At 47.1% G+C, this 25,966-nt stretch overlaps 1 protein-coding gene across 3 annotated transcripts in view; it reads left to right on the top strand.

Annotated features, from left to right (window-relative positions):
* Positions 1-25,966, top strand: part of IFT172 (intraflagellar transport 172) — a 33,801-nt gene that overhangs the window by 1,326 nt on the left and 6,509 nt on the right. The window contains exons 2-35 of one of the 3 annotated variants that reach the window (XM_035000799.1): positions 1,782-1,925; positions 2,150-2,262; positions 2,705-2,744; positions 3,038-3,103; positions 3,311-3,390; positions 3,585-3,672; positions 4,556-4,770; positions 5,641-5,764; positions 6,407-6,502; positions 7,926-8,087; positions 8,451-8,504; positions 8,751-8,854; positions 9,241-9,326; positions 12,223-12,335; positions 13,175-13,342; positions 16,547-16,683; positions 16,851-16,958; positions 18,303-18,387; positions 18,690-18,782; positions 19,287-19,364; positions 19,591-19,839; positions 20,005-20,083; positions 20,262-20,382; positions 20,558-20,702; positions 21,191-21,280; positions 21,861-21,958; positions 22,102-22,237; positions 22,322-22,438; positions 22,755-22,897; positions 23,973-24,066; positions 24,176-24,240; positions 24,432-24,612; positions 24,866-24,975; positions 25,093-25,225. In XM_035000799.1, the coding sequence (XP_034856690.1) occupies positions 1,782-1,925; positions 2,150-2,262; positions 2,705-2,744; positions 3,038-3,103; positions 3,311-3,390; positions 3,585-3,672; positions 4,556-4,770; positions 5,641-5,764; positions 6,407-6,502; positions 7,926-8,087; positions 8,451-8,504; positions 8,751-8,854; positions 9,241-9,326; positions 12,223-12,335; positions 13,175-13,342; positions 16,547-16,683; positions 16,851-16,958; positions 18,303-18,387; positions 18,690-18,782; positions 19,287-19,364; positions 19,591-19,839; positions 20,005-20,083; positions 20,262-20,382; positions 20,558-20,702; positions 21,191-21,280; positions 21,861-21,958; positions 22,102-22,237; positions 22,322-22,438; positions 22,755-22,897; positions 23,973-24,066; positions 24,176-24,240; positions 24,432-24,612; positions 24,866-24,975; positions 25,093-25,225 (3,915 nt within the window). Of the gene's footprint in view, positions 1-1,781; positions 1,926-2,149; positions 2,263-2,704; positions 2,745-3,037; positions 3,104-3,310; positions 3,391-3,584; positions 3,673-4,555; positions 4,771-5,640; positions 5,765-6,406; positions 6,503-7,925; positions 8,088-8,450; positions 8,505-8,750; positions 8,855-9,240; positions 9,327-12,222; positions 12,336-13,174; positions 13,343-16,546; positions 16,684-16,850; positions 16,959-18,302; positions 18,388-18,689; positions 18,783-19,286; positions 19,365-19,590; positions 19,840-20,004; positions 20,084-20,261; positions 20,383-20,557; positions 20,703-21,190; positions 21,281-21,860; positions 21,959-22,101; positions 22,238-22,321; positions 22,439-22,754; positions 22,898-23,972; positions 24,067-24,175; positions 24,241-24,431; positions 24,613-24,865; positions 25,226-25,966 lie in introns of all 3 variants that reach the window. The other 2 variants (XM_035000797.1, XM_035000798.1) reach the window with 2 other exon arrangements.

The following is a 25,966-nucleotide window of genomic DNA, read 5'->3' as shown; positions in this document are numbered from 1 at the left end:
ACCCTAATGGAATAATTGGAAATGAAAACCTCCTTCAGTCTTTCAAAATAAGATGTCATGAGGCAGGGAAGGGCGAACGCCCATGATGGGCAAAATGATGAAGGAAGATGATGAACAGTGGTTATTGATGGAGCCCTCAGCCCTTCAAACCTAATTTAATCAAGAGTTGGAGGGTGGTAAAGGTGGTGGTATGGCTATTTTCTGACTCTGAGGATTTTGATGAAAAAAAAAGAGGGCTTTTTTTTTTTTTTTTTTTTAAACTTCTGACTTTGGAGGTAGGTGGGTTAGGAGTGAAAAGTAACAAAGTTTGAAACCAGAGCTTTAGAGCCCAAGTAATTAAATCACACAATTGGAGCAGAAGCTAAATGTTTTATTTCAAGGAGGGAAGTCCTTAGTGCAGAACCATTGAGGACCAGGGCTGGTGGTGGACAGATGTGGAAAGAATAATTCATTGGGAGACAACCACTTCTAAATTGGGCTTCTGAGCAGTGCATAGTTTTGGGGGGAAAAAATAAAAAAAAACTAACCAGGTGGCATTTTCATCTTAAGTCTCAACTCTGATTGTCTTACTCCCCATTCCGGAGCTTTCACTGTCTCTCCCTTTCCTACCAAATAAGCCCAAATTCCTTGGCCAAATTTCACAGATCTTTCTTGAGCTGGCCTCACTGTTTTTCCTGCCTTACCTCCTCTGTTCTGTTTGCAAGGTAGTTTCAGCTAAATTAAATCACTGTTTCTTGACCAGACTTGCCTTTGCTCATGTAATTCCTTCCACCTCGGATAAGTCCCCCCATTTAACTGCATCCATTCTTCAAAGCTTAAAGTTGATCAGTTAAACATAAAATTATCTCGGGCTTCTCCAGACTGTTATCATGCTTTGTATGTGCCTTTCTAATGGGATTTTTCCTGTTTTTGTACCATCTTATTAGCCTGGGGCAGGGACCATATTTTGCTCTTTGTCTCCCTCTCAGCCCTTGGCCATGTGCCTTTCTCAATAAGGTATTCAAAAAATATTGAATGAATGGCTAAAGACCAAAACCTATTTAAAAAAAACTTATCAGGGGCGCCTGGGTGGCTCAGTTGGTTAAGCGACTGCCTTCGGCTCAGGTTATGATCCTGGAGTCCCTGGATCGAGTCCCGCATTGGGCTCCCTGCTCAGCAGGGAGTCTGCTTCTCCCTCTGACCCTCTCATGCTCTCTCTCTCTATCTCATTCTCTCTCTCAAATGAATAAATAAAATCTTAAAAAAAAACAAAAACTTATCAGACCAATTGAATTTATTTCAGTCGCAGTCCTGGGATATGAGGGAGCAAGGCCATTGCAGGGGCACATTGGTACACTTGATTCAGCAAGTCACCTCTTAGTGTATTTGCATTATGGGTTTCTAAAGCACCTTGTTCTCCTGGTCCAGGGTTTTATAGCCTTGGAGACCAGGATACATCACAGGCATCTCTTTGTTTTAAGGACTATCATGGGGGAAATTGACCAAAGTCACACTAGAACTAAAGGAACTAGAAATGCTTTTGTCATTCTATTTTTTTTAAGATTATTTATTTATTTATTTGAGAGAGAGAGAATGAGAGAGAGCACATGAGAGGGGGGAGGGTCAGAGGGAGAAGCAGACTCCCTGCCGAGCAGGGAGCCCGATGCGGGACTCGATCCAGGGACTCCAGGATCATGACCTGAGCCGAAGGCAGTCGCTTAACCAACTGAGCCACCCAGGCGCCCGCTTTTGTCATTCTAGATGAACACCTGGGTTTATTTTTGCCCCCACTGCCTCTGCAGGATGGAGCTGCAAAGGTGACCTGCATGGCTTGGTCCCAGAACAATGCCAAATTTGCTGTCTGCACAGTGGACCGAGTGGTGTTGCTATACGATGAGCATGGGGAGCGGAGAGATAAATTCTCCACCAAACCAGCTGACATGAAGGTGAAGAGAGTACTCTGTGTGTACTTAATCTGTTGATGGGGCCTCATGAATCTGGAAAACTTCTTAACCAACTTCCCCAGCCATCGGCATAGGAAATGGCCTGGCCCTTCTTTTCTCAGGATAAATCCCTCAAACTCATTACAGTCACACATACACCTTTTCTTCTCTTCTCTCTTTCATGTGTACTCATTACCTCTTTTTCTTTTCTTTCTTTTAACTCCTAGTATGGCAGGAAGAGCTATATGGTGAAAGGCATGGCTTTTTCTCCTGATTCCACTAAAATTGCCATAGGACAGACCGACAACATCATCTATGTGTACAAGATTGGAGAAGATTGGTGAGGATAGAGACTGGGAGATGGGGTGACCTGGAAAAGAAGGGGAAGGCAGGAAGAAATGCCTCCCTGGGAAAGAGGGAGTAGAGAAGATGATGGTCCAGGCTGGGACATGGAAGGCAAAGGCCTTCCAGAGTCTGATGCTGCTTCTTTACCTTTGCCTGCCCTATGTGTTCTGAGATCCCATCCCCGGTGGAATCAGCCTAAGGTCAACATGAGACCCTTTGAGGTTCTGGGGAGCCCTTGGTGATACAGCATCTTTGTTACTGTTCCAAAGCTGTTTAGGCTCCGTTTTATGCCTCTTTTCAGGGCTCCTGTGGAATGGTAGGAAACACTAGAGGGGGCAGGGAAGGTATCTGCTCTTTCTTCCCTTCTCCCAGCATCATGCGTGACAATTTATTTATGAAAGTGTTTTTAATATGCTTTCTCTCCTTTTATTTGGCAGGGGTGACAAGAAAGTCATCTGTAACAAATTCATCCAGACGGTAAACTTCAGACCTGTCTCTGGGAGATTAGGATGAACAAACATGTATCAATATATCTACTTACAAATGTAACCAGGAGTTGCATTTTTTAACATGTGAATCCGACCTTTCCAACTGCAAGGATGGTGCTGCCTTGCTGCTCATCCTCATCTCCTTTCCTTCTTGAGCCCAGTCGTGTCCTCTCTTCTGCTATAGGCAACTGGGGTGGTGGCCTGTGGCGGGGGATTCAGTTTGTTATAAATGTGCTAGGCTACATGGACAGGGTTATCCTTTTCATGATTTCCTCTTTACAGAGTGCTGTCACGTGTCTGCAGTGGCCAGCAGAGTACATCATTGTCTTTGGACTGGCTGAAGGGAAGGTAAAGTAGGAAGAGAAACACAGGAGAGGTTGTGGGTGGGGATAATGGTTCTGGAGAGAGAAATGTGGTTAAACTTCTCCCTTAGGGTCAAATTGTATGTTGGGGGAGAAAACAGAAGGACCAGTTTTTTGTTATTTCTTTTTCCTTAGAATCTGGGTGGGATTGAAAGTAGCTTAACCAGACTTGTATCCATTTTCCCATTTTCAGGTTCGTTTAGCAAACACTAAAACTAATAAATCATCTACCATCTATGGGACAGACTCTTATGTGGTATCACTGACGACAAAGTGAGTAAGGAAGAACATATCCCAGGAGCTTGGAAATGTAGGAAGAAGCGATGGGGATATCGGGACTGGGAGACCATAATATGGAAGATGGGGAGGACTGGTAGCAGGGAGCCCAGGTAGGGTAATGTTTGACAGAGAAGGGGGATTTCTTGGTGAGACAGAATAATCTCTTTGCTCCTCTTCCCCTTTTATAGTTGCTCTGGAAAAGGAATTCTCTCTGGTCATGCAGATGGTACCATTGTTAGGTATTTCTTTGATGATGAAGGCTCTGGAGAGTCACAGGTATGACTAACGGATGCTGTGGGATGGGGGTAAGGAAACCCAAAATCCCTGCTAGAGGAGGTTGAACGTTAAGATTGAGGTGCATGGGGGAGGTGGCTAAAGGAGACAGAGAGAAAGAGAGGCACATTTGGATGCAGCCACAGAGAGAATTTGTATTAAGGCCAGAGCTTAATATTTGTGGGCAAGGGGAAATCAAGTGGAAAGGATTCTGAGAGTAAGGGAAAGTGAAAATTATTCTCATCTATGTAAAAAGTATATTTATGTGTATAAATTCATGGGAAAAAAGTCATTTGCTCTCAAGAGGGAAAAGGGAAAAAGGTGGGAGATAAAAGGAATGTTCATGTTTTACTTTGTATAATTCTCTATTGTTTGAATAACTTACGTTAAGAATTACTTGTATAGGGGCACCTGGCTGGCTCAGTTAGTGGAGCATGCGACTCTTGATCTCAGGGTTATGACTTCAAGCCCCACGCTGGGTGTAGAGATTACTTAAATAACTAAGACTTTAAAAAAAGAATTACTCATGTAATAATTAAATTTATTTACTCTAAAAAGAAAGAGTCTCATGCTCCCTGTGGGCCTACCCAGGGTTAGTTAATGTGTAGGATTATTAAAGAACTCTAACATATAAGTATTTTGAGGTTTCCTCTTGAGCACAATGTCAGTAAGTGTGTACGTATGTGATACATATGTGTGTGAGAGTATAAAACAGAAAGACAGTTTGTGAAGTCCTCCAGATTAGGATGTGTTGGGGTGGGAAGATGTTGGGAGGACGATTTATAGAGTAGGATGGTCAGAGTGAGTGTGTCAGGGGCTAGAAAGGAGAAATTCCGGGCTGGAGGTGTCAGAGTCAGAGTGATTGAAACCCTCTATTCTGTCTTAGGGGAAGTTGGTTAACCACCCATGCCCACCCTATGCCTTGGCTTGGGCAACCAACAGCATTGTGGCTGCAGGCTGTGATCGGAGAATTGTGGCCTATGGAAAGGAAGGCCATGTGCTACAAACTTTTGATTACAGCCGTAACCCTCAGGAGCGGGAGTTCACCACAGCTGCCGCAAGTCCTGGGGGCCAGTCTGTTGTGTTGGGAAGTTATGACAGGTGGGTCCCTCTCCACGTGCATCTTCTGCCTACTTTCCCTGTGTACACTCTGCTGTAGCCCAGTTAATCTCAAGCAGAGTGGGAGACTGGATGAGAAGCACGTATATGTTGAAAGAGATCCTCAGGTTTTAATTCACAGACTTCCCTTTTCCTGCTCCCACCATCCGTTGGCACCAGGATTTTGTGTCTCCGTGCCTCTCCCTGGGACTCCACAGTGGAATTCATCTCCACTCTCTTTGTATTACCATTGCTTCTTTTCAGACCACTGGCTTAGTGTTTGTCACATTATATTCCACTTTGGTTTTTATAGCTATCTGGCTAAATTGAAACGCCCTTGAGAAGAGGGCCTATTCATTTTGTTTTAATCTCCATTGCCTAAAGTAGCATGTAGTACATAATATATGCTTAAGTGTTTGGTGAATGAATGGATGAATGGAGGGATGGATGGATGATGGAACAGTAAATAAACAGTTAGGACCCGGGTCCCCTCATGTCAGCTTTGTCAGCCCTGTCCTTGTATCCCCTTCAATCTCATGTGGGTCTCTTCCTTCCTTTTTCTCTGTTTTCTACCATTTCTCTTTTCTTTTTCCTTATTTCTCTATTGCTAACAGCTCATTTTTCTCACCAGTCATGATCTCCTTTTGTTTTCTCCACTCCCATCACTCTCACCCCATTTTACTTTTGGCTTGATTTTTCCAACTTCCTTCCTTTGAATCTTTTTGTCCTCTCCTATGAGATTCCCTAGGTTGTGTGTTCTCTTTTACTTCCTTTCTTCTCTAATACAGCAAAATCATTGCCTTCAGTTCCCCACCCATTTCCACTCTTTTGCTCAGCCTCCATCTCTTCTAAAAGCCACCTACTTAATTTCAGACTTAGGGTGCTCAACTGGAGCCCTCGAAGAAGCATCTGGGAAGAGGCAAAGCCCAAGGAGATTGCCAACTTATACACCGTCACTGCCTTGGCCTGGAAACGGGACGGCTCACGACTCTGTGCGGTGTGTTTTACTAGTAATCCCTTTCTGCATTGGTGACTTTCTCCAAACTAGGAAAAATCCAGCCTTATCCTAAAGCACTGTCCCCTGAAACTAGAGTGTCTCTTTCCTTTTGACTCCAACCTAAAAATACGACATTAAAGGGGCGCCTGGGTGGCTCAGTTGGCTCAGCCGACTGCCTGGGTGGCTCAGTCGGCTCAGCCGACTGCCTTCGGCTCAGGTCATGATCCTGGAGTCCCTGGATCGAGTCCCGCATCGGGCTCCCTGCTCGGCAGGGAGCCTGCTTCTGCCTCTGACCCTCCCCCCTCTCATGTGCTCTCTCTCTCTCATTCTCTCTGTCTCAAATAAATAAATAAAATCTTTAAAAAAAAAAAAAATACGACGTTAAAGGCAGGAAGGAGAAATTCGCACTTTATTGGAAGCCAAAAGAGACAAAGAATTCTGTAGGCAGGGCTGATTTCTCCCTTTCATCCCATCACTATCCTTGAGTCCTGTGATTGCCACCTCTTTCCATCTGGTACTTCCCAAAACTGCCAGCCCTTTTACTGCCAACTCTTCTCTAGATTCTAGAACTGAGGTTTTGAGGGTGTCTCTAGATATCCTCCCCATGCCTGTTACCTTTTATGCTGTCGCTTTCCCTCCTAGGGCACACTCTGTGGTGGAGTGGAACAGTTTGACTGCTGCCTCCGGAGGAGCATTTACAAGAATAAGTTTGAGTTGACATATGTGGGACCTAGCCAGGTAAGCAGCTGATAGCCTGCTGCACCAAGATCTTGCCAGCGCTCATTCATCCTTGTGATGCTTTCCTACCTTGTGGACACAGCCACAGTGTCACATTTAACCCCTGGCAGAGCTGTTCTGGAGAACAGAGTGTATTGGGCAACTCTTTGGCAACTTTCCTGCTGTAGCACTTCCAGCTTATTGTAAGAAAAAATTTAAACACCAGACTTAAAGGGTACAGAGATCGCCACTTACAACGTCCTGGTTTAAAACTTCACTACCTGGGGCGCCTAGGTGGTTCAGTCAGTTAAGCGCTGGACTCTTGATTTCAGCTCAGGTCATGATCAGGCTTGTGAGATCAAGCCCCACATAGGGCTCTGCACTGGGTGTGGAGCCTGCTTAAGATACTCTCTCTCCCTCTCCCTCTGCCCCAACCCATATCCCTGTCCCTCTCTAAAACAAAACAAAACAAAAAACAAAAACAAGCAAAACAGAAAAAACTTTACTACCTATATGCTGTCAACTGGGGAGTTTAGGATTACGCGGGTGCATAACATTGCTTTAGGGCCTCTGAACTCACTGTGTATGACATTGCAAGGTAATTTCTTAGTTCCTGAGCCCACTTTTCTCTTTTATCTACCTCTGTCCTCTTTTCCTCCCATTTATTTATTATTCATTGGTCCCTTCATTCTTTCTTTTTGTCTTTTTTTCAGATTTTGTTTACTTATTTGAGAGAGAACACGCGTGCAGGAGCGGAGGGAGGGGCAGAAGGGGAGGGAGTATACTCGGAAGTGGGGCTCAACCTGGGGCTCGATCCCAGGACCCCAAGATCATGACCTGAACCGAAGGCAGATGCTTAACCAACTGAGCTACCCAGGCACCCCCTCTTTTTTTTAAGATTTTATTTTTAAGTAATCTCTACACCCAACGTGGGGCTCAAACCCACAACTGACATCAAGAATTGCATGCTCCTCTGACTGAGCCAGCCAGGCACCCCATTCTTTCATTTTCTGTCCATTCTCTATGCATGAGCACTGTTAGGTATTGAGAACACAAAGATAATTATCTGTTTTATATTGTCCCTTAATCAAGAAGATCATTCTAGCTAAGGAGACAGGTATATGAAATGACAGTATAGTACACCATGGTTAAAGTCATCACAAAGATGTTCACAAGAGGTATAGGAATGTAAAGAAAGTGGTTTTACCCCATATGTATTATGTATTATGAGCATTGAAAGAGATCATCTTTGAAAGCATTTCATAAATAGTAAAGCACTACGTGAATGTGAGGTGTCATTTTTACCAACAATAGCCTAGGCTAGGTGAGGAAACAAGATATTAGCTTTGTTTAACACTGTGGAGGTGGGCAGGGGGCACGGCATGTTCACCCCTCTTTTGGGTTGGGGAAAACCTCGGGGAGCTCAGACTTGTACCTTATCAAGGTGATTGTGAAGAACCTGTCATCGGGGACCCGAGTGGTACTCAAGTCACACTATGGCTATGAAGTGGAAGAGGTGAAAATCCTGGGAAAGGAACGTTACCTGGTGGCCCACACATCAGACACGCTGCTGCTGGGGGACCTGAACACTAATCGCCTTAGTGAGGTAGGAACCACAGATGGGGTGGGGGGGAATGGAGCATCTTGAGTTGCTACTTCAGGGGAGCCAGGTCCCTAGGGGGAAGATCTCTGAGGAAAGCTCTAACATGCTGGTGTTGGGGAGTTGGTGGACCTGGGAGTGAGACCCCAGAGGTTTAGAATCCTGGAATGTGAACCCCCACTGTTGGACTGTTTTTACACCATCTCTCAGAAACCTAGAAACCTAGGGCAGAATCTGACGTAGCACCTCTTTTGTGCAACATCAAGGCCTTCCTAAAGTCAATCTCTCTGCCTCCTACCCTGTCCTTCTTTCAGCGTTGTCTTGGATACTTATCCACATTGTTCCTTATGTCTTCTCCCTCCTTTACAGGTAGCTTGGCAGGGATCTGGTGGCAATGAGAAGTATTTCTTTGAAAATGAAAATGTGAGTAGAGCTTGATTAACCATCATCATCTCAGTAAGCCTCCTTCTAGCTCCTATGTTGGAAGGATGGCAAGTGGCAAGGGGTTGAGGAGAGAGCAGATAAAGAAGGGAGAGTGAGATAGGCACAGGAACAGAATAAAGAGAAAAGTGAGAGTCACTTTGCACTGACAGGACACCTCCATTTGCTACTGTTGGTCTCTTTCTTCATGCAAACTTCCCACCACATGACAGTTCCATTCATCCCCAGGTGTGCATGATCTTCAATGCTGGAGAGCTAACCCTGGTGGAATATGGGAGTAATGATACCCTGGGTTCTGTACGTACTGAATTCATGAACCCCCACCTCATCAGGTAACCCAACAAGGTTCTCTAAATTTTTTTTTTTTAAAGAGTTTTTATTTATTTATTTGAGAGAGAGAGAATGAGAGAGAGCACATGAGAGGGGGGAGGGTCAGAGGGAGAAGCAGGCTCCCTGCCGAGCAGGGAGCCCAATGCGGGACTCGATCCAGGGACTCCAGGATCATGACCTGAGCCGAAGGCAGTCGCTTAACCAACTGAGCCACCCAGGCGCCCGGTTCTCTAAATTTTTGAAACCCCAAAGAATTCCTTTTTAACTTCTAACTCCTGTATCCTCAAGATTAATCTAAAAACCTCATCCCATATGGTACTTCAGGGCCCTTGATAAACATCTCGATGGCCCAAGCTCATTCTGCCTTACCTCACCCTTCATGTTTCAGTGTCCGTATTAATGAGAGGCGTCAACGAGGAATGGAAGACAATAAGAAATTGGCTTATCTTGTTGATATTAAGACTATTGCTATAGGTGAGTAAAACTCTCTCATAATTCTGATAACAAAACAGATGTTTATAGTACGCTTCCATGTCCCAGGATTGTGTATGGTGGAGAATCCAGGAATCCAAGAGGCACCAGGTAAATGTGTGACCCTGCTCTTACAGAGGATGTGTGAAGTGTTCAAATCCGTGTGTGCGAGTCTGCATCTGGCTATGTAGATACAGATACAGATACACTCTTACATATATCGGCCTGTCCATATAATTATTTGTGTTCTCTGGGCATGTATCTTGGGGCTGGAAATTGTGAATTGTAGAGAGGAACCATTAGTAAATTTATGAATTTTCCTCTTTAGACTTCATAGGATAATGGACTATTTGAACCGAGAGGGGACTTATTTTCTGTAGTTTGTCATTAGTAGCCACTGATGACAAACTTTATTTGAATTTCACAAGTGTTCACATAAATAAATAAATCTTATTTTATATATTAATAGTTAACTCTGTATCATGAAATGTTTCAAGCAGAGAAAAATGTATATAGAATAACATAGTATTCCCTACAAAGTATAGAGAATAGTATATCCGTATAGTGTAGTTTGTTAAGAACAAGGGTCTGGAGTCAAACCTCCCAACTTCTGCAATTATACCCATGTGGTCTTAGGTAAGTGTCTTAACCTTTCTGTATCTCAATTCCCTCATCCACAAAATGGGGATAAAAATAGTACCTACCTTATATGAAAAGCACTTAGACTAATGTCTGGCACATAATAAGCACTTAATAAATGTTAGCTATTAATAATACTATTATTAGTTGCATATTCATACCTAGTTCTATCATGTCCTGACCTTTCATATATTTACTTTGGATCTTTTATCTCTCCTCTTACTGAGGGACGTTTAAGTTGTTGGTTTTTCACTGTTTCCAGTGTTTCGGTTCTCTAAGGTTTATACCTAGAGTGGAACTGCTGAATCATAGAAGAGGTACATCTGCAACTTCACTAAATATTTCCAAATTGCTCTCCAAAGAGATTGTACCAATTTACATTCCCACCAGCAGTTAGAGGTCCCAGTGTTCTGCATCCTCTGCAATACTTGAAATTGCTTGACTTCATAATTTGGCTCACTCTGACGTATGTGAAATAATATCTCATCATATTAGTTTTTGTTTGTTCATTTGTTTATTGGCCGCTTGGATTTCTTCTGCTGCTTATTGCCAGTTCTTATCCCTTGCCTATTTTTAAAATCAGGCTGTCTTTTCCTTATTGACTTAAAGGAGTTCTCTGTATGTGTGTATCTAGCCTTTGATGGTCATTTGTATTGCGGATATTTTGTCTCAGCCTCTTTTAGTGTTCAGACATTTTTAATTTTAATGTAGTTCATTTAATCACTTTTTAAGTAAGTTTGTAATTTTTGAGGTCTCATTTAAGAAGTTTCCCTGGGGCACCTGGCTGGCTCAGTCAGAGGAGCATGCGACTCTTGATCTCAGGGTCATGAGTTTGAGCCCCAAGTTGGGTGTAGAGATTACTTAAATAAATAAAACTTTAAAAAAAGAAAAAGTTTCCTACTCCCTCTTATATCTTAATATTTTTAAAGTTTGCTTTTTATCTGGAATTTTTGTGCATAATGTGGGTATGGATCATATTTAATTTTTTTCCGTATTTAACAACTTACTGGAAATCCATTCTGTGCTCACTAATTTGTCATGTCACCTCTTATCAATCAAGTTTCCAAATACATATGGGTCTATTCTTAGGTTACTTTTACATTTCATGAGTTTTATATTTCATATCAGATTGCTGAGCTCAGAAATGTAAGTGTCTGTAATGGAAATAATAAAGTCTGGTGGCCCGTGCTCCAGTGGCAATAATGAGCTGTGAGACTTTGGACAAGTCACTACACTCCATAGGGCTCATCTTCAATAGTATATAAAATGACAGAATTCTTCTCTTAACCTTTTTTGGTTACCGGCCCCTTTCAATGTCTAATTAAAATCATAGATCATATCCCAGAAGAAAATACATAAACATATACTTTTGTATATAATTTCAGGGTGTTCACAGAAATAGGGTCCCCACAGTTCTAGTATTCTATGATTCTACTTATAATTCGGGACATTAAAACATGGCTTTATCATTTTGCTTTTTAATTAAAGGAAATTTCATTTTTAAGTTGGTCTTCCCAGTTGTAGACATTAGCTGGCGTTTGGTCTTTAGCTTCAGCACGTATGACAAAGGTAGGACATTGCGCATTGGTAACGTATACAAATGAGAGTTGTGAATGGGCTGTGTTCAAGAGACTCCCTGAAAGCATCCTAGCCAATCCAAAGTGGTCTAAGTGTGAGCATATCTTATATTTTCAACAAAATTCATACCAAACTGAAATACACATCCTCAGCACACTCAGCCTAACTTTAGTCAGAGGTTCCTCCTGTTTGGTCTGTGTGCTTTCTCCACTGTTTGCCCCTCGTGCTCTGACATCATAGGCACTCAAAGTGCAGGTAACTCCTTGGAGCAGATATGTTCATCAAGGTCATTTCATCCATCAGCTTTCTCTCAGGGGTGTGCTGGAATTGGGGCTCTTCCTTAATGTGCTCAGTGCTGCCTTCCAGAGGATTTCGTGAGTAACGGAAGCCAGTTGCTCTGATCTGTTCTGACCTGCTATGAGACAACCCCAAGAGTCCCAGAGAGGAATCACATTTCTTGATGGACCTAGACCTTTTGAGTTAACTAGAGAGTTAAACAAAACCTCTACAGTTTTAGTAGAAATCTAGTATTGTAAGCATCTTAGCAAAATTATGTCGTATTCCTCATACTCTAGACTGAGCCCAACATATGATTGAAGGCAAGACTTGGGCAGCCGGCCTCGTGGCCTGTATATGATTATGTGGAATCTGTCTCCTTAACCCTGTCTCCTTTACTTTGTAGTGGATCTGATTGGTGGCTACAACATTGGCACCATCAGCCACGAGAGCCGTGTGGATTGGCTGGAACTTAATGAAACTGGGCATAAGCTTCTATTCAGGGACCGGAAACTTCGTGTAAGGCCTTAGCCATTGAGTCATCCGTACAGGATGTGGTACTTAGTACCTACTACCAGAGATTGCGGGGGGGCGGGGGGGGCAGGATGGGACATAATTTCTTGGTGTGCTATGCCTTTAACATAGCAAAAGGCACAGAAGAATCAACACTGTGTCTGCTGTCATAGCCCATCCTGTATTACCTCTAAGGAGATGGTATCACGATGGCACCAGAGTCAAGAGGGGAGTTTGGGAGCTGATTTCTCTTTTACTATTCACAAGTCTCTGCCCTCATGAAACTGCCTCACCCCCACATGCCTAGCTGGCCTTTACCCACACCTGTTCCAGTGTTCCTCAGCTACACTTACCTGACAGCATAAAAGCTGGCCTGAGGACAGTCTCCCCCAAGCCCCTTATTGACTCTGATCTCAATATGGTATCACCAAAGAGCTCAGCCTCAAGGGCAAAGAGACTATCTGGTGATTTTTCATTTCATTTTCATTGTGATGTGAAAGCCACACTGCAAATTTCCAGACCATTTAATGTGCCTGGTGGCCTTACTTTTGTAATCCAGTCTGGCAGCTCTGGCCCAGAGTTACTCTAAGGATGAAAGTCTGACCTTCACCTAACTTAAATTTCTGGGTGTAGCTCTTTGCTCACTTGGTCATCTCTTACTGGCCAGAGTCAGGATATACCGAGTCAACATAAACTTCAAGTGTTGATGGTTAGTAAGCTTTGAAATTCAGTATCTGCCTGACTGGTGGGTCAGTTGGCCACATTTCACCATTAGAGAAATGGTCAAGATCAGAAGACACCCCATAGCCCCTTCTAATTGTGCTGTCTACCTCTTCTTTCTTCAGTTACATCTATACGATATTGAAAGCTGCGCTAAGACAATGATCCTCAACTTCTGCTCCTACGTGCAGTGGGTTCCAGGAAGTGATGTGCTGGTAGCTCAGAACCGAAACAGCTTGTGTGTGTGGTACAACATTGAGGCACCTGAGAGGGTCACCACGTCCTCTATTAGGGTACGTCGGCACCAGGGTACCTCAGACAAAGTGGCAAACTCATCAGTTAGGGCCCTGAGGAAGCTCCAGCGGTTATTTGGTTTTCTCTGTCCCACCACCTATCATGTCTGTGATAGAGTTGGCAAGTAAAGCTTCGATCCTTCCCCACAATGGCCTAGGTCCCAAAACCATCCTTGTTCAGATTCCTGACACTGTATTAGGTCCTTGGAACGTGCCTCTCTGTTACAGTGGCCCTGGGAATTCACCAGGTCATAGTGAGTTCTCTTAATCTGGAAGAGCACCCCTAGGAGGGGTCGTTCTGTGTCAGTTCCTGTGTGTGGATTCTCTGTTGTAAGCCATTCAGAGCTCCTTTTTTATCAGACTGAAAATCAGCCACTCTCCTATCCTGCCGGCATCACGTACATTCCAGTGATCTTCCAAAATCTGGGAGGATCCCGTGCAAACAAGAGAGGCCCCTGTGCTAGGGTAGGATGACTGGTGTGGGTAGAGAGCACAGGATAGTTTCTTTTTTTTTTTTTTTTTTTTAAAGATTTTATTTATTTATCTGAGACAGAGAGAATGAGAGAGACAGAGAGCACATGAGAGGGGGGAGGGTCAGAGGGAGAAGCAGACTCCCTGCCGAGCAGGGAGCCCGATGCGGGACTCGATCCAGGGACTCCAGGATCATGACCTGAGCCGAAGGCAGTCGCTTAACCAACTGAGCCACCCAGGCGCCCAGGATAGTTTCTTTTGGTCCTTTTTCTATATCTCTTTTTCCTCCTCTCTTACCTCATTTTAGACTAATTAAGTTTGGGTTTGGGGGTTGTTTTGTCCTTTTTTAAAACACCATTTTTCACTTTTTTGCTTTGGAGGTTATACATTTGATTCCTATAGTGATTACCCTCTGAAGTTTACCATTTCCTTAAATTAATAGTCTCAAGTTATTTAGCATCAGATCCCCCGGCAGATGATACAAGGACCTTAACTTTGATTACGTCCCCTTTGCCATTATTGTCCAGTGTTTTGTTATCCCCAAAGCGAGACATTATTCTTATACACAGCCAGAATTTGTTTACATTTCCCATCATGGTGCCAGTTTCTCTGTTCACTTTTTCTTTTTGCATTGCTGATCTTCCCTCTGGAGTTATTTTTCTTCTCCTTGAGGGAAAGTGTTTTAAAGATAAATGCTCAGTTTCTGAAAATTACTGAAATGGAATTATCTGAAAATGTTTTTATTTGGCCTGTTCTTGAAAGATACTTGGACTCCGTTCCCATTTCTAGATTGACAGTTTTTCTTAGACTTTCACATATACTGTCCCATTGACTGACTTCTTTAGTTCTGAGTTTATTAACAGCCCCTTCTGTTGTCTTGTTGTTGTTTTTTTAAGATTTTATTTATTTGAGAGAGCAGGAGCAGGGGGAGGGGCAGAGGGAGAAGCAGACTCCCCACTGAGCAGGGAGGGATGTGGGGCTCAGTCCCATAACTGGGATCATGACCAGAGCCTAAGGCAGACACTTACCCAACTGAGCCACCCAGGTGCCCTGTCTTGTTGCTTTTAAAGTCTTCTTTTTCGGGCGCCTGGGTGGCTCAGATGGTTAGGCGTCTGCCTTCGGCTCAGGTCATGATCCCAGGGTCTTGGGATCGAGTCCCATATTGGGCTCCCGGCTCGGCGGGGAGCCTGCTTCTCCCTCTGACCCTCTCCCCTCTCATGCTGTTTCTCTCTCGCTTGCTCTCTAAAAAATAAATAAAAAATCTTTAAAAAAATAAAAATAAAAAAATAAAGTCTTCTTTTTCTTCAGCATTCGGAAGCTTCACTACAATATGTCTGCATATAAATGTCCTTTTACTTATCGTGCTTGGTGTATATGCGTGTGTGTGTGTGTATGGGGGGGGGCGCATCTGCCAGGACACGTCATTCCTCAGCCATGAGCTCTTCAAATGTTGCTGCTTCTCTCGAACTCTCTAGTCTCACCCTCAGGATTCTAATTAGGCATGTGTTCCATTTCTTGTCTTGTCTCTGTGCCTCTGTAACCTCTTATTCTTCCTTTCTCCTTCTTGCTCCATGCTGCATTCGGGGTAATTCCTTAAGAAACATCTTGCAAGTCAGGGGTTCGCTTTCACCATTGTCTCCTCTGCTATTGAAACCACCCACTGAGTTTTTTTCACTTCAAATATTGAATTTTTCACATAATTTTATTTGGTTCTTTCTCCAGTCTGCCTGGTCATTTTCTAGTAAATGTGCTGCCGAAGTGAGTACAACCTGGCTATTTTTTATAGTCTCTTGTCTCTTGTTTAATTTTTCACTCCATCTTGTAGGTCTTTAAACATTTTACACTTATTTTATATTCCATAACTGTTTTTTTCATAACTGTTATTTTTAATATTGGAAATCCTTGGAGGTCCAAAAGTGCTGTAGTTATTATTTACTGCTTTATGGTGGTTAACTTATATTTTGGTACTTTTTTTTTTAATTGGGGCTCATGTTACATTGAATATAATCTTTTAGAATCTCAAGGGCCTAACATGGGCATGTTTTCCTCCAGAGATGATTAGTGTTTGCTTCTGCAGGAATCAGGCATATTAATGACTTTTGTTCCCTTTCTTAAAGAGACGATCCCAGATTTCATGACTGAGGGATTCTCAGATTCGCCCCCTCATCCTGCTGGAGGATCCCTGATTTATTCGCCCACTACTGTGTTTGCCATCAGGGAAACTGTACCCTTTCTGCTTGCTCTCCTGTTTTTTTCCTGCTCAGGTTTTAGCTTCCTTCCTTCCTTCCTTCCTTCCTTCCTTCCTTCCTTCCTTCCTTCCTTCCTCCCTCCCTCCCTCCCTCCCTCCCTCCCTCCCTCCCTCCTGTGGGAGACTAGGAAGCATGCCTAGTGATTTCTTCAGGTGAACTCAGCAACGAATGCGTTAAAAAGTACGTCCCAGGTAGAAGTTGTATTTAACAGAAGGACTCAAGCAGGAAGAAGTGGATGCACACATTGTCACTTTACCTCCAGGCATTAGTGCCGCAAAGCTCTGAGTGTACTTTAACCCGAAGGCATTAGCATAGCGAAGGAATTCATACCTGCTTGAAAGGAACTACATGTTAGGCAACCAAGGGCCGCTGTAATTCCCCCGGTGTGTGAGCGCTAGGGTTGGGTAAGGGTGGGTCTGTTCTGCAATGGAGTCAATGGAAACACTAACCTGGAATTCGGTGGGTGGGGATTGAAATTTTACAGGGCGATGTGGTAGGTCTGGAGCGGGGCGGGGGGAAGACCGAGGTGATGGTGACCGAAGGTGTGACTACGGTTGCCTACACGCTGGACGAGGGCCTGATCGAGTTTGGAACAGCCATTGATGACGGCAACTACAGCCGGTGAGGGGCTGGGCTGATACCCCGGGAGGTGGTGGGAGAGTCCGGTTCTGAGGCGGGAGGACCTCGGATGGGCCGGACAACTGGCCACGTCGCCCGCGGCTGCATCACCAGTATTCCTCTGCGTCCTGCTGACCCTGGACTCCTGCTTTCCTTCCTTCTCTCTTCAGGGCCACAGCCTTCTTGGAGACTCTGGAAATGACCCCAGAAACAGAGGCAATGTGGAAAACCTTGAGCAGACTGGCGCTCGAGGCACGGCAGCTGCACATCGCCGAGAGGTGAGGCAGACCAGAACCGAGGTGCCGGGCAGCTAGAAAGGACAGCCGCTCCTCCCAGTGCTAAGGCACCGCTCCCCTCCGGTGCCAACAGATGTCTTAGAACCCGTCCAAACATTCTTCCATCCCAGGTTATAGGAGTTCTCTTGTTTTTGCTTCCCTTTCTTGTAAGTAGGTGCCCCTCAGAGTTTTAACACCCATACCGCCCAATCTGTGTGTTGTGTATTTCCGAATGTGGTATAGGAGTATAGTTAGTAGGACAAACTCGGGACTCCAGACTCTCTGAGTTATCTTGGCTCCATTTACCAGCTTGTATAACCGTAGGTTAAGTGAACCTTTCCAAGCCTTGGGGTTTCTCGATTTCCCTTCCGTAAAGTGGGAGTAATAATAGAATTTACCCCCTAGGGCAGTCAAGAGGAACTGTGGGAGCAGTGAAGAAAGTGGGAGATTCTAAGTGCTCAGTGAACATCAACTGCTGCTGTTTTGCCAGGAGTCCTCAGCTCCCTCCTTTCTCATGCCCCCAGAGCTAGATGACCCGCTCGTCCTAGGGCCCTGACCCAGCGTCTTCAGCACATGTCCTGAAGCCCTTACTGCCCAGCCCTACTGTCTCCACCCTAGAACAGACCACACCTCTCTCTACCTGCAGTGTCCCAGAAGCCTCTTAGTCTCACTCATACTGTTCTTACACCCTACCATCCATTCAGCCCATAATGGCTGAGATCATTTTTTAAGCCATAAATTAGATTGTCACTTTTTTGCTCAGAACCTTCCAGCAGCTTACTGTTCTCCTTAGTATAAGATCCATAGTCTTTGCCATGTCCTAAGGCCCTATGATATTTGGCCTCTGCTTCCTTCATATACCAGGTACCTACTTGCCCATGTCTCCAGCCACACTGGCATCCTTTGGGCCCTTTGAGCATCTCAAACTCCCTCCTGCCGTGACACCTTACACGCGGTATTCCCTCTGCCTGGAATAATTTTTTCCCATCTTGTGGAACTGACTTTTTCTTGTATTTAGGTCTTGGCTCAAATGTCAGCTCCTCAGATAGGCGTTCTCTGACTACCAACTTAACTAATCCCCTCCATTACTGTCTGTATGTACTATCACACTATTTTATTTTACTTTTCATTCTCTGAAATATCTTTGTTTGCTTACTAATTATTTGTTTCCACTAGAAAGTAAGTCCCCTGAGAGCAAGGCCCTCATCTGTCTTATCCCCTTGTGTCTCTAGTGGCAAAAACAGTGCCTGGCGCATAATCGATGCTCAGTATATATCTGCTGAGCCAACGAATTCACGATGATCCTATAGTAATACTGCTGTTACTATGATTGCTTCCATACTCTAGGTGCTTTTCTGCTTTGGGCCATGTAGCAAAAGCTCGATTCCTGCATGAAACCAATGAGATTGCAGATCAAGTGTCTCGGGAATATGCAAGTATTATCCTCCTGAATTATTCAGTCTCTCAAGCTGAGGTTTCTCTTCACGCTCCGTCCCGTGATCCCTGGCTCTCCAGCCATGGCTCGTGTGCTCTATTCTGCCCACCCCACCTCCATCCTCAAGTCAGACCACTCTGGAATTGCCTGCCAAACCTCATCCTCTAAGCCCCATGAAGGTTTTCAGCTTTCCAGTCTTTTCGCTTCCTCGTCTCTGTGGCCTTCCTGTCTAAGCTCACACAGACAGAATGGCTCCTGCAGCACCAACAGAATAAGCAGAACCTTCTTCCTCCCCACAGGGTGGAGAAGGAACAGACTTTTACCAGGTCCGAGCACGCCTAGCCATGCTGGAGAAGAACTACAAGCTGGCTGAAATGATCTTCTTGGAACAGGTGATGGGAGCAGAGGGACCAGACTGAAGAGGGGAGCAGGGCGGGAGGGGCAGTGAGGCAAACTGAGGGGAGGAAAGAGCGCTGGGAGAGAGCACTTGGAAAGGTTTATGCAGTTAACGGCACTCCTTACTTCCCCTTCTGCATTAGTCCTTACGGTTATGTCCTTCTTTCATAAATTATCTGCTGCCTCCCCTGTACTCCCTCCTGTCCTGGCGCTTCTTGCACACACAGGCAGATCCGGGTTTGTGGGGCCTGAAGCTTATACAATTTGAGGAGCCCTCTTTAAGAAAAAATGCCTTGGAAGGGGCCTATGCAGATAAGGTGCCCTGAGGCTTAAGCTGCTTCTACTTTCATAATAAATCCACCACTGCTTGTGTGTAAGTAAAGGGTGAGGCTTTCAGGCCACATGGGCTGGCATCGTAGCGAGGCTGAGGACAGCCTGCTGATTCCTGATCCTCCTGTATCTTCTTGGTGTCCCTCTTTCCCCTGCCCGGGTTCCCCTAGAATGCCGTTGAGGAGGCCATGGACATGTACCAGGAGCTGCACCGTTGGGATGAGTGTATCGCAGTGGCTCAGGCCAAGGTACTACCAGTTCTGTCTTCTCCATGGTGCTCACAGCTCGGTTCCACCAATATCAGAAGCCTCCTCTTACCAAGGAGGCTGTAGGAACTGGAACAGGGTTGGGGCTGGGAGTTAGGACATTGGAGACCGGGAGGCTTTCCATTGTTACAGTGGGATTGGAGAAGCTTGGGAAGCAGCAGGGCAGGAAGGAGGGATGTGACTTCTCTTGCCTCTATTGCGTGTCCAGGGGCACCCGGCCCTGGAGAAGCTGCGCCGGGGTTACTACCAGTGGCTGATGGACACACAGCAAGAGGAGCGAGCCGGTGAACTACAGGAGAGCCAGGGGGATGGCCTAGCAGCCATCAGCCTCTACCTCAAAGCTGGGCTCCCTGCCAAAGCTGCTCGACTGGTGCTGGCCCGGGAAGAACTGCTGGCTGACACCGAGCTGGTAGAACACATCACTGCAGCCCTTATCAAGGGGGAGCTGTATGAAAGGGTAGGCCTGGCTTCCCACTCCTGTCCCTCATCGCCAGGACTCAGTGCCCCCTCCTACCCAGAGGGGGCCTGGAGTGCATGGCCCCCCCAGGACCGGTGGCTGGGCTGATCCTCGATTCTTTGTGCAGCAGGGCTAGCGTTGTAGTCACGTGCTATGTGTCAACAGGCAGGTGATCTCTTTGAGAAGATTCGAAACCCACAGCGGGCCCTGGAGTGCTACTGTAAAGGCAGCGCGTTCATGAAAGGTACTATCACCGACAGCCCAGCCTTCCCTGCACCTGTTTGTGCATCTCTTCGGGTTGACCAGCTCAGTTCTCCATTCCTCCACTTCTCACCTATTTTCCATACCCCATTTCCCTGTCTTACTTTTCCTGAGTCCCATCCCTGGAAGTCTTAGCTGAGTGCCTTCTCTGTCCCTGGCAGCGGTGGAGCTGGCTCGACTGGCATTCCCAGTGGAAGTGGTGAGACTGGAAGAGGCGTGGGGGGATCATCTGGTGCAGCAGAAGCAGCTCGATGCAGCCATTAATCACTACATTGAAGCCAGGTAGAGGGGTGCAAAGGAGATTGGGCATGAGGTCCAAGGTAATGGGGCAAGTAAGGGCACCAAGGCCTACAACAGAGATGGCAAAATGCAGGTTGGAGTAGGCGTGAGGTGTGTCCCTGCCTCTGTCTCCCTCCCTCTTGTGCGCACACACGGATGCCTTTCCCAACTATGCCAGGTGCTCCATTAAGGCGGTGGACGCTGCCCTGGGCGCCCGTCAGTGGAAGAAAGCCATTTATATATTAGATCTCCAGGACCAGAGCACTGCGTCCAAATACTACCCCCGCGTGGCCCAGCACTATGCAGCTCTGCAGGAGTATGAGGTGAGGAGAGTCCCTTCCTGGAGCCAGAAGCAACGCAGTACAGGCTAACGAGGAGAACCCAGAGCAGGGAGTGGGGGGCCCCTCACCAAATCCTTCCTTCTGGGGCCCAGCAGCACCAGCCATCTGGAGTGAGAAGAAAGCAGCTTGCTCCCCTTATTTCATGCCAGCGTGACACAGACCCCTCTCCCAGATCTATGAAGCCAGTCTCCAGCTCTCTTCCTATGTAACTCCATCAGAGTTCCAACAGAGAATTGCCTTGTGTTGCAGAAATGCAAGGTCCTTTTAAACTGCCATTGTATTGTCCCCATTCTGGTGTTTTTTTCCAAAACAGTGGAAGGTGTGAGACACCACAGCCCTCTTTCCTTCTCTGTTGTAGACTAACAGTCTCCCTGGCTCTCCTCCATCCCGGCTGAGGTTTGCTCTTCCCCCTGCAGGCCGCTTTAACTCTCTTGCTCTTGGCCTTCTGTATCTACCTCTCTCAACCACAGATTGCTGAGGAGCTCTACATTAAGGGAGACCGCACAAAAGATGCAATAGACATGTATACTCAGGCTGGCCGCTGGGAGCAAGCCCACAAGGTAAAGAGCGGGGTGGAATTCCTCAGAGAATTCTACCTCTCTGGGGGTGTTGCCACTTTCCCTGGGCTCTGATCTCCCCCCTTCAGCCCTTCCGTGAAAGCCGAGAAGGAGTACCAAAATAAGAGTCTGGAGAACTTTGATCCCTAGCCACAGGGAGAGGCAAGGATGAAGAGGCCCTCGTTCCCAAACCTGTAATCCCGAAGCGAGCAGAAGGGTTTGGGAGCTGGGGAGTCCCAAATACCCCTCCCCAAGCTCTAGTCACAGTGGCAACTTCATTCCACGCCTGCACCCAGAACCCGGTGGGTACAGTGGGAGCGGGAATGGGTGCCCCAGCACAGGGCACCTCTGGCCTTCCTGCCTGAGCGGAATATAGTCCTGACTTTGCTCCGTATGGACTTGGGATTCCCTGGACTGCCCAGGAAAGCAGCAGCATGCAAACTCCTACGGTTGCTGGGAGGGTTCAGAGTTGCTGAGAAAACAGGCAGCCCCCCAAGCCCCGCTTCCCCGGCCACTCCGCATTTCCCTCTGCTGCCCTTGGAACCCGGCGCCCGAGATGCTCAGGCTCTGTGTGTCTGCACAGCTGGCCACGAAGTGCATGAGGCCAGAAGACGTGTCGGTGCTGTACGTCACCCAGGCTCAGGAGCTGGAGAAGCAGGGCAAGTACCGTGAGGCGGAAAGGTGAGCTGCGGCCCTGGAGGAGGTGTGGAGGGCGACGGGGCGTCAGGGCTGCAGGCAGGGCTGGCGCTGAGGGATCTCTTGGGAATGACTGTAGGGGCAGGAATCTGGGTCTAGGAGGCCCCGGGTGTATGTCCCCTCCCCAGGCTCTACGTGACAGTGGAAGAGCCTGATCTTGCCATCACCATGTTCAAAAAGCACAAGCTGTATGATGATATGATCCGCCTGGTAGGGAAGCACCACCCAGATCTCCTCAGTGACACACATCTGCACCTGGGCAAGGTGAGCCCTTCTTCTGTCTCGGCCCTCTCTTCTCCAAGCAGCCTCCGTGTCTGCCTCGCTCCATCCTGACCCTCCTTTCCCCAGGAGCTGGAGGCTGAAGGCCGACTGCAGGAGGCTGAGTATCACTACCTCGAGGCTCAGGAGTGGAAGGCGACGGTGAACATGTACCGGTCCAATGGGCTTTGGGAGGAGGCCTACCGGGTAAGGAGCCCAGGTCACACTGGGGATATGTCATCCCTCTTTCCCACTCTGAAGTGACTCATTCTGAACTGGTTGCGGTATCTTTGAAAAATGTCCGCACTGATAGGCAAAATTTCACGTACGGTATGAAGGGTCTGTGGGCTACCTGAAGTCCATGCTTGGACCCTCAGCAGGTTAGTAGACCCCGAAACTTAGCCCTCTCCCTGTTCTAGTAGAAGGACCTGACCCTTGTCAAAGCTGAAGTCAGGTCCCAGGGGAGGCGGGAGCAGCCATGTGGCCCTGCGTGGAAGGATTGCCAGATGGCTTTGCTTCACAGGTGGCCAAGGCTCACGGGGGAACTACTGCCCACAAACACGTGGCCTATCTGTGGGCAAAGAGCCTGGGAGGAGAGTCTGCAGTTAGACTGCTTAATAAGCTGGGACTCCTGGAAGCTGCCATTGACCACGCCGCTGACAACTGGTGAGGCCCTAAGGCTTCTCTCCATGGGCCCCGTTCCAGACAGAGCCTCTAGATAGACAAGAAAAATTGCTGTGTAGCTAAGAAGCGTTTCTAAAACCTGAGGCAGGAGTGAAGAAATCCTTGGAAGAACTTGATGGAGAGGCAAGAATGAATCAGTAGTCTGCCCCCGGGGGCTCAGAACAGTGTTTAATCTGTAGCTGTTCTAAGGAGATGATGGAAAGAGAGCATTTTTTTTTTCTTCTTTTTAAGTAATCACTACGCCCAGGGTGCAGCTTGAACTCACAACCCCAAGATCAAGGGTCACTCATTCTCCCGACTGAGCCGGCCAGGTGCCCCAGAGAGGACAGCTTTTAAAGCTAAGGTGCACTGAGCCAGTAGCTTACTTTTGAGTAATGGAAGTGTGATTCTGTTAAATGCAAAAAGAGCTTTTCTTCAGCAAATGTGTATTACAAAGACCAGTAATTATCCTACATTGAGTCAGATTGCTAAGGGTAGTCTTACTGTTTTTGAGAGACCCTTTTTTTCTGCTAGTGTAGATGTGGCTCAGGAGGAGGTGGTGAAGAACCAGGCACCCTTGCTCCCCAGGCAGAGTAGTGCTGTGAGGCTCACCACAGTCCCCTGCCTCGTGCCCATCCCACTCCTTCATGTCCACTGGTCACAGGAAGCACAGGCTTTTCCAAGTGTCCCCTGATCCACGTCTTCCTTTATGTGTCTGTGTGCTTCTGTGTCACTTCATACGGATTGTCTTTTTTTTTTTTTTTTAAGATTTTATTTATTTATTTAACACAGAGAGACAGAGAGGGAACACAAGCAGGGGGAGTGGGAGAGGGAGAAGCAGGCTTCCCGCCTAGCAGGGAGCCCGATGCGGGTCTCGATCCCAGGACTCTGGGATCATGACCTGAGCTGAAGGCAGACGCTTAACAACTGAGCCACCCAGGCGCCCCGCGGATTGTCTTCTTAATCTGTCCTTTTTCCTCCCCCCGTCATTGCCCTTTCTGTTTTCTCTTGCCCTGTTTCTCCTCTTGTCTTATAAAATTACTGAGTAGACAAACCTTATCTACACCTTCCATTTTAGCTCATTTGAATTTGCTTTTGAACTCTCTCGGCTGGCCCTCAAGCACAAAACCCCTGAGATACATCTCCGATACGCTATGTACCTGGAGGATGAGGTATGGATGTGATCCTTCTCCATTGCTTTTGACCTTGACCTCCTCCTGTCTCATGGCTGCCATGATGGCAATCTGCTTATCATGTGTGGCTGCCCTTCTGTCCCTATAGGGTAAATTTGAAGGGGCTGAAGCTGAATTCATCAGGGCTGGTAAACCCAAGGAAGCAGTCCTCATGTGAGTTACCCATAAATTCCTTACTCCTGCCCTCCCAAGTGCAGCCCCAGGACCTGGCATTGTCACCTTCACCTTCATCTGCACCTAGTACCAATAAATTTCCTACCCCCTCAGTGACATGGCTGTTTGCCTCCCACTGTTGAGGCCTCAGTCCTGTACTTAGCCTCTTCTGTGTCCTCATCTGGGAGCAGGTTTGTCCATAACCAGGACTGGGAGGCAGCTCAGCGTGTGGCCGAGGCCCACGATCCTGACAGCGTCGCCGAGGTGCTTATGGGGCAGGCCCGGGAGGCCTTGGAGGAGAAGGACTTTCAGAAAGCAGAAGGACTGCTACTTCGGGCCCAGAGACCGGGCCTGGCCCTCAGTTATTATAAGGTAGGGCACCGGATTCAGGGCCATGAGGGGAGGGTGAGAGGGTATGGGATCCCACAGAGCACTACACTAACCCCCCGGCTACTGGGAAAGATCCAGGGAGCGAGCATTGGGGCGGGGGGCAGGGAAAGAGACAAGAAGGAGAAGAGCGGTCCAAGGACCTAGCGACCAGTGGCCCATAGTACGCAGCACCTGTGTGGCAGTGGGAAGCTGTCATGCCTGCCTCTGCCTTCCTGATCGCTGGAAATCTGAGCAGGAGGCTGGACTGTGGAGTGATGCCCTGCGGATCTGCAAGGACTACATGCCGGGCCAGCTGGAGGCTCTGCAGGAAGAGTATGAGCGGGAAGCCACCAAGAAGGGGGCCAGGTATGAAGCCAGGAGGCAGCAAGTGTCGGCAGGGCTGGAGGGTGGCTCACAAGGTATACACAGGGTAGGCCGCGCCGCCCATCCTGTTGCTGGTCACGTGTACTCCCATCTCCTCAGGGGCATGGAGGGGCTAGTGGACCAAGCTCGACAGTGGGAGCAGGCTGGAGAGTACAGCCGTGCAGTCGACTGCTACCTCAAGGTGCGGGACTCAGGCGGCAGCAGCAGCCTGGTGGAAAAGTGCTGGATGAAGGTGAGGCCTGCCACACCCTTCCTGGCCCTCCGCTTCCCGGACCGCCCTCACACCCAGCGTCCCTCTTCAGACATTCCTCTTTCCTCTTCTGCCTCTCGTTTTCACTCAGGCAGCAGGCATCTGCTGAGTGCTTGCTAGATGCGAGAGCCAGAACCTCTGAAGGCTGTAAGAGGGGCTGTAAGGCAGAACCCTAACAGCCAGAAATTGGGGGAAGTTAGACCAACGTGGCTCAACTAATTGTGTATCTCAGTGAAAACTAAAGGACGTGATTTGAGGTGGAGTTCAGAGAAGCCCTCTATGGGCTGGAGGGGTCAAGGAGGCTTGAGGGAGAAGGTTGGCCTAGGACCAGAGCTGGAAGGGCAAATCCAGAGCCCAGAGCTGGGGCCAGATGGAGGCCATGAAGAAAGCAGAGGCTCCTCCTCTATACAGGAGCTCCTGAAAAGAAGCATCTAGCAGATTAAGCTAAGCCAGTATGTTTCATCAATTCCTAAGCAAATATATAATCACATTTTACTATCTTAGAAATTGGGTTGCATGTGAAGTTTTAAATGAGGTTATCTGCAGCACCTGGGTGGCTCAGTCGGTTAAGTGCCTGACTCTTGATTTCGGCTCAGATCATGATCTCAGGGTTGTGAGATCTAGTTCTGCATTGGGCTCTGCGCTGGGCGTGGAATCTGCTTGAGATTCTCTCTCCTTCTCCCTCTGCCCCTCCCCACTCGTGCTCTCTCTCTAAAACAAAAA

The sequence above is a fragment of the Mirounga leonina genome, unplaced genomic scaffold, assembly GCF_011800145.1.
Source record: "Mirounga leonina isolate KUSES-001 unplaced genomic scaffold, KU_Mleo_1.0 Mir_125, whole genome shotgun sequence".
Lineage (NCBI taxonomy): Eukaryota > Metazoa > Chordata > Mammalia > Carnivora > Phocidae > Mirounga > Mirounga leonina.
This window is presented reverse-complemented; position numbering and strand designations above follow the sequence as displayed.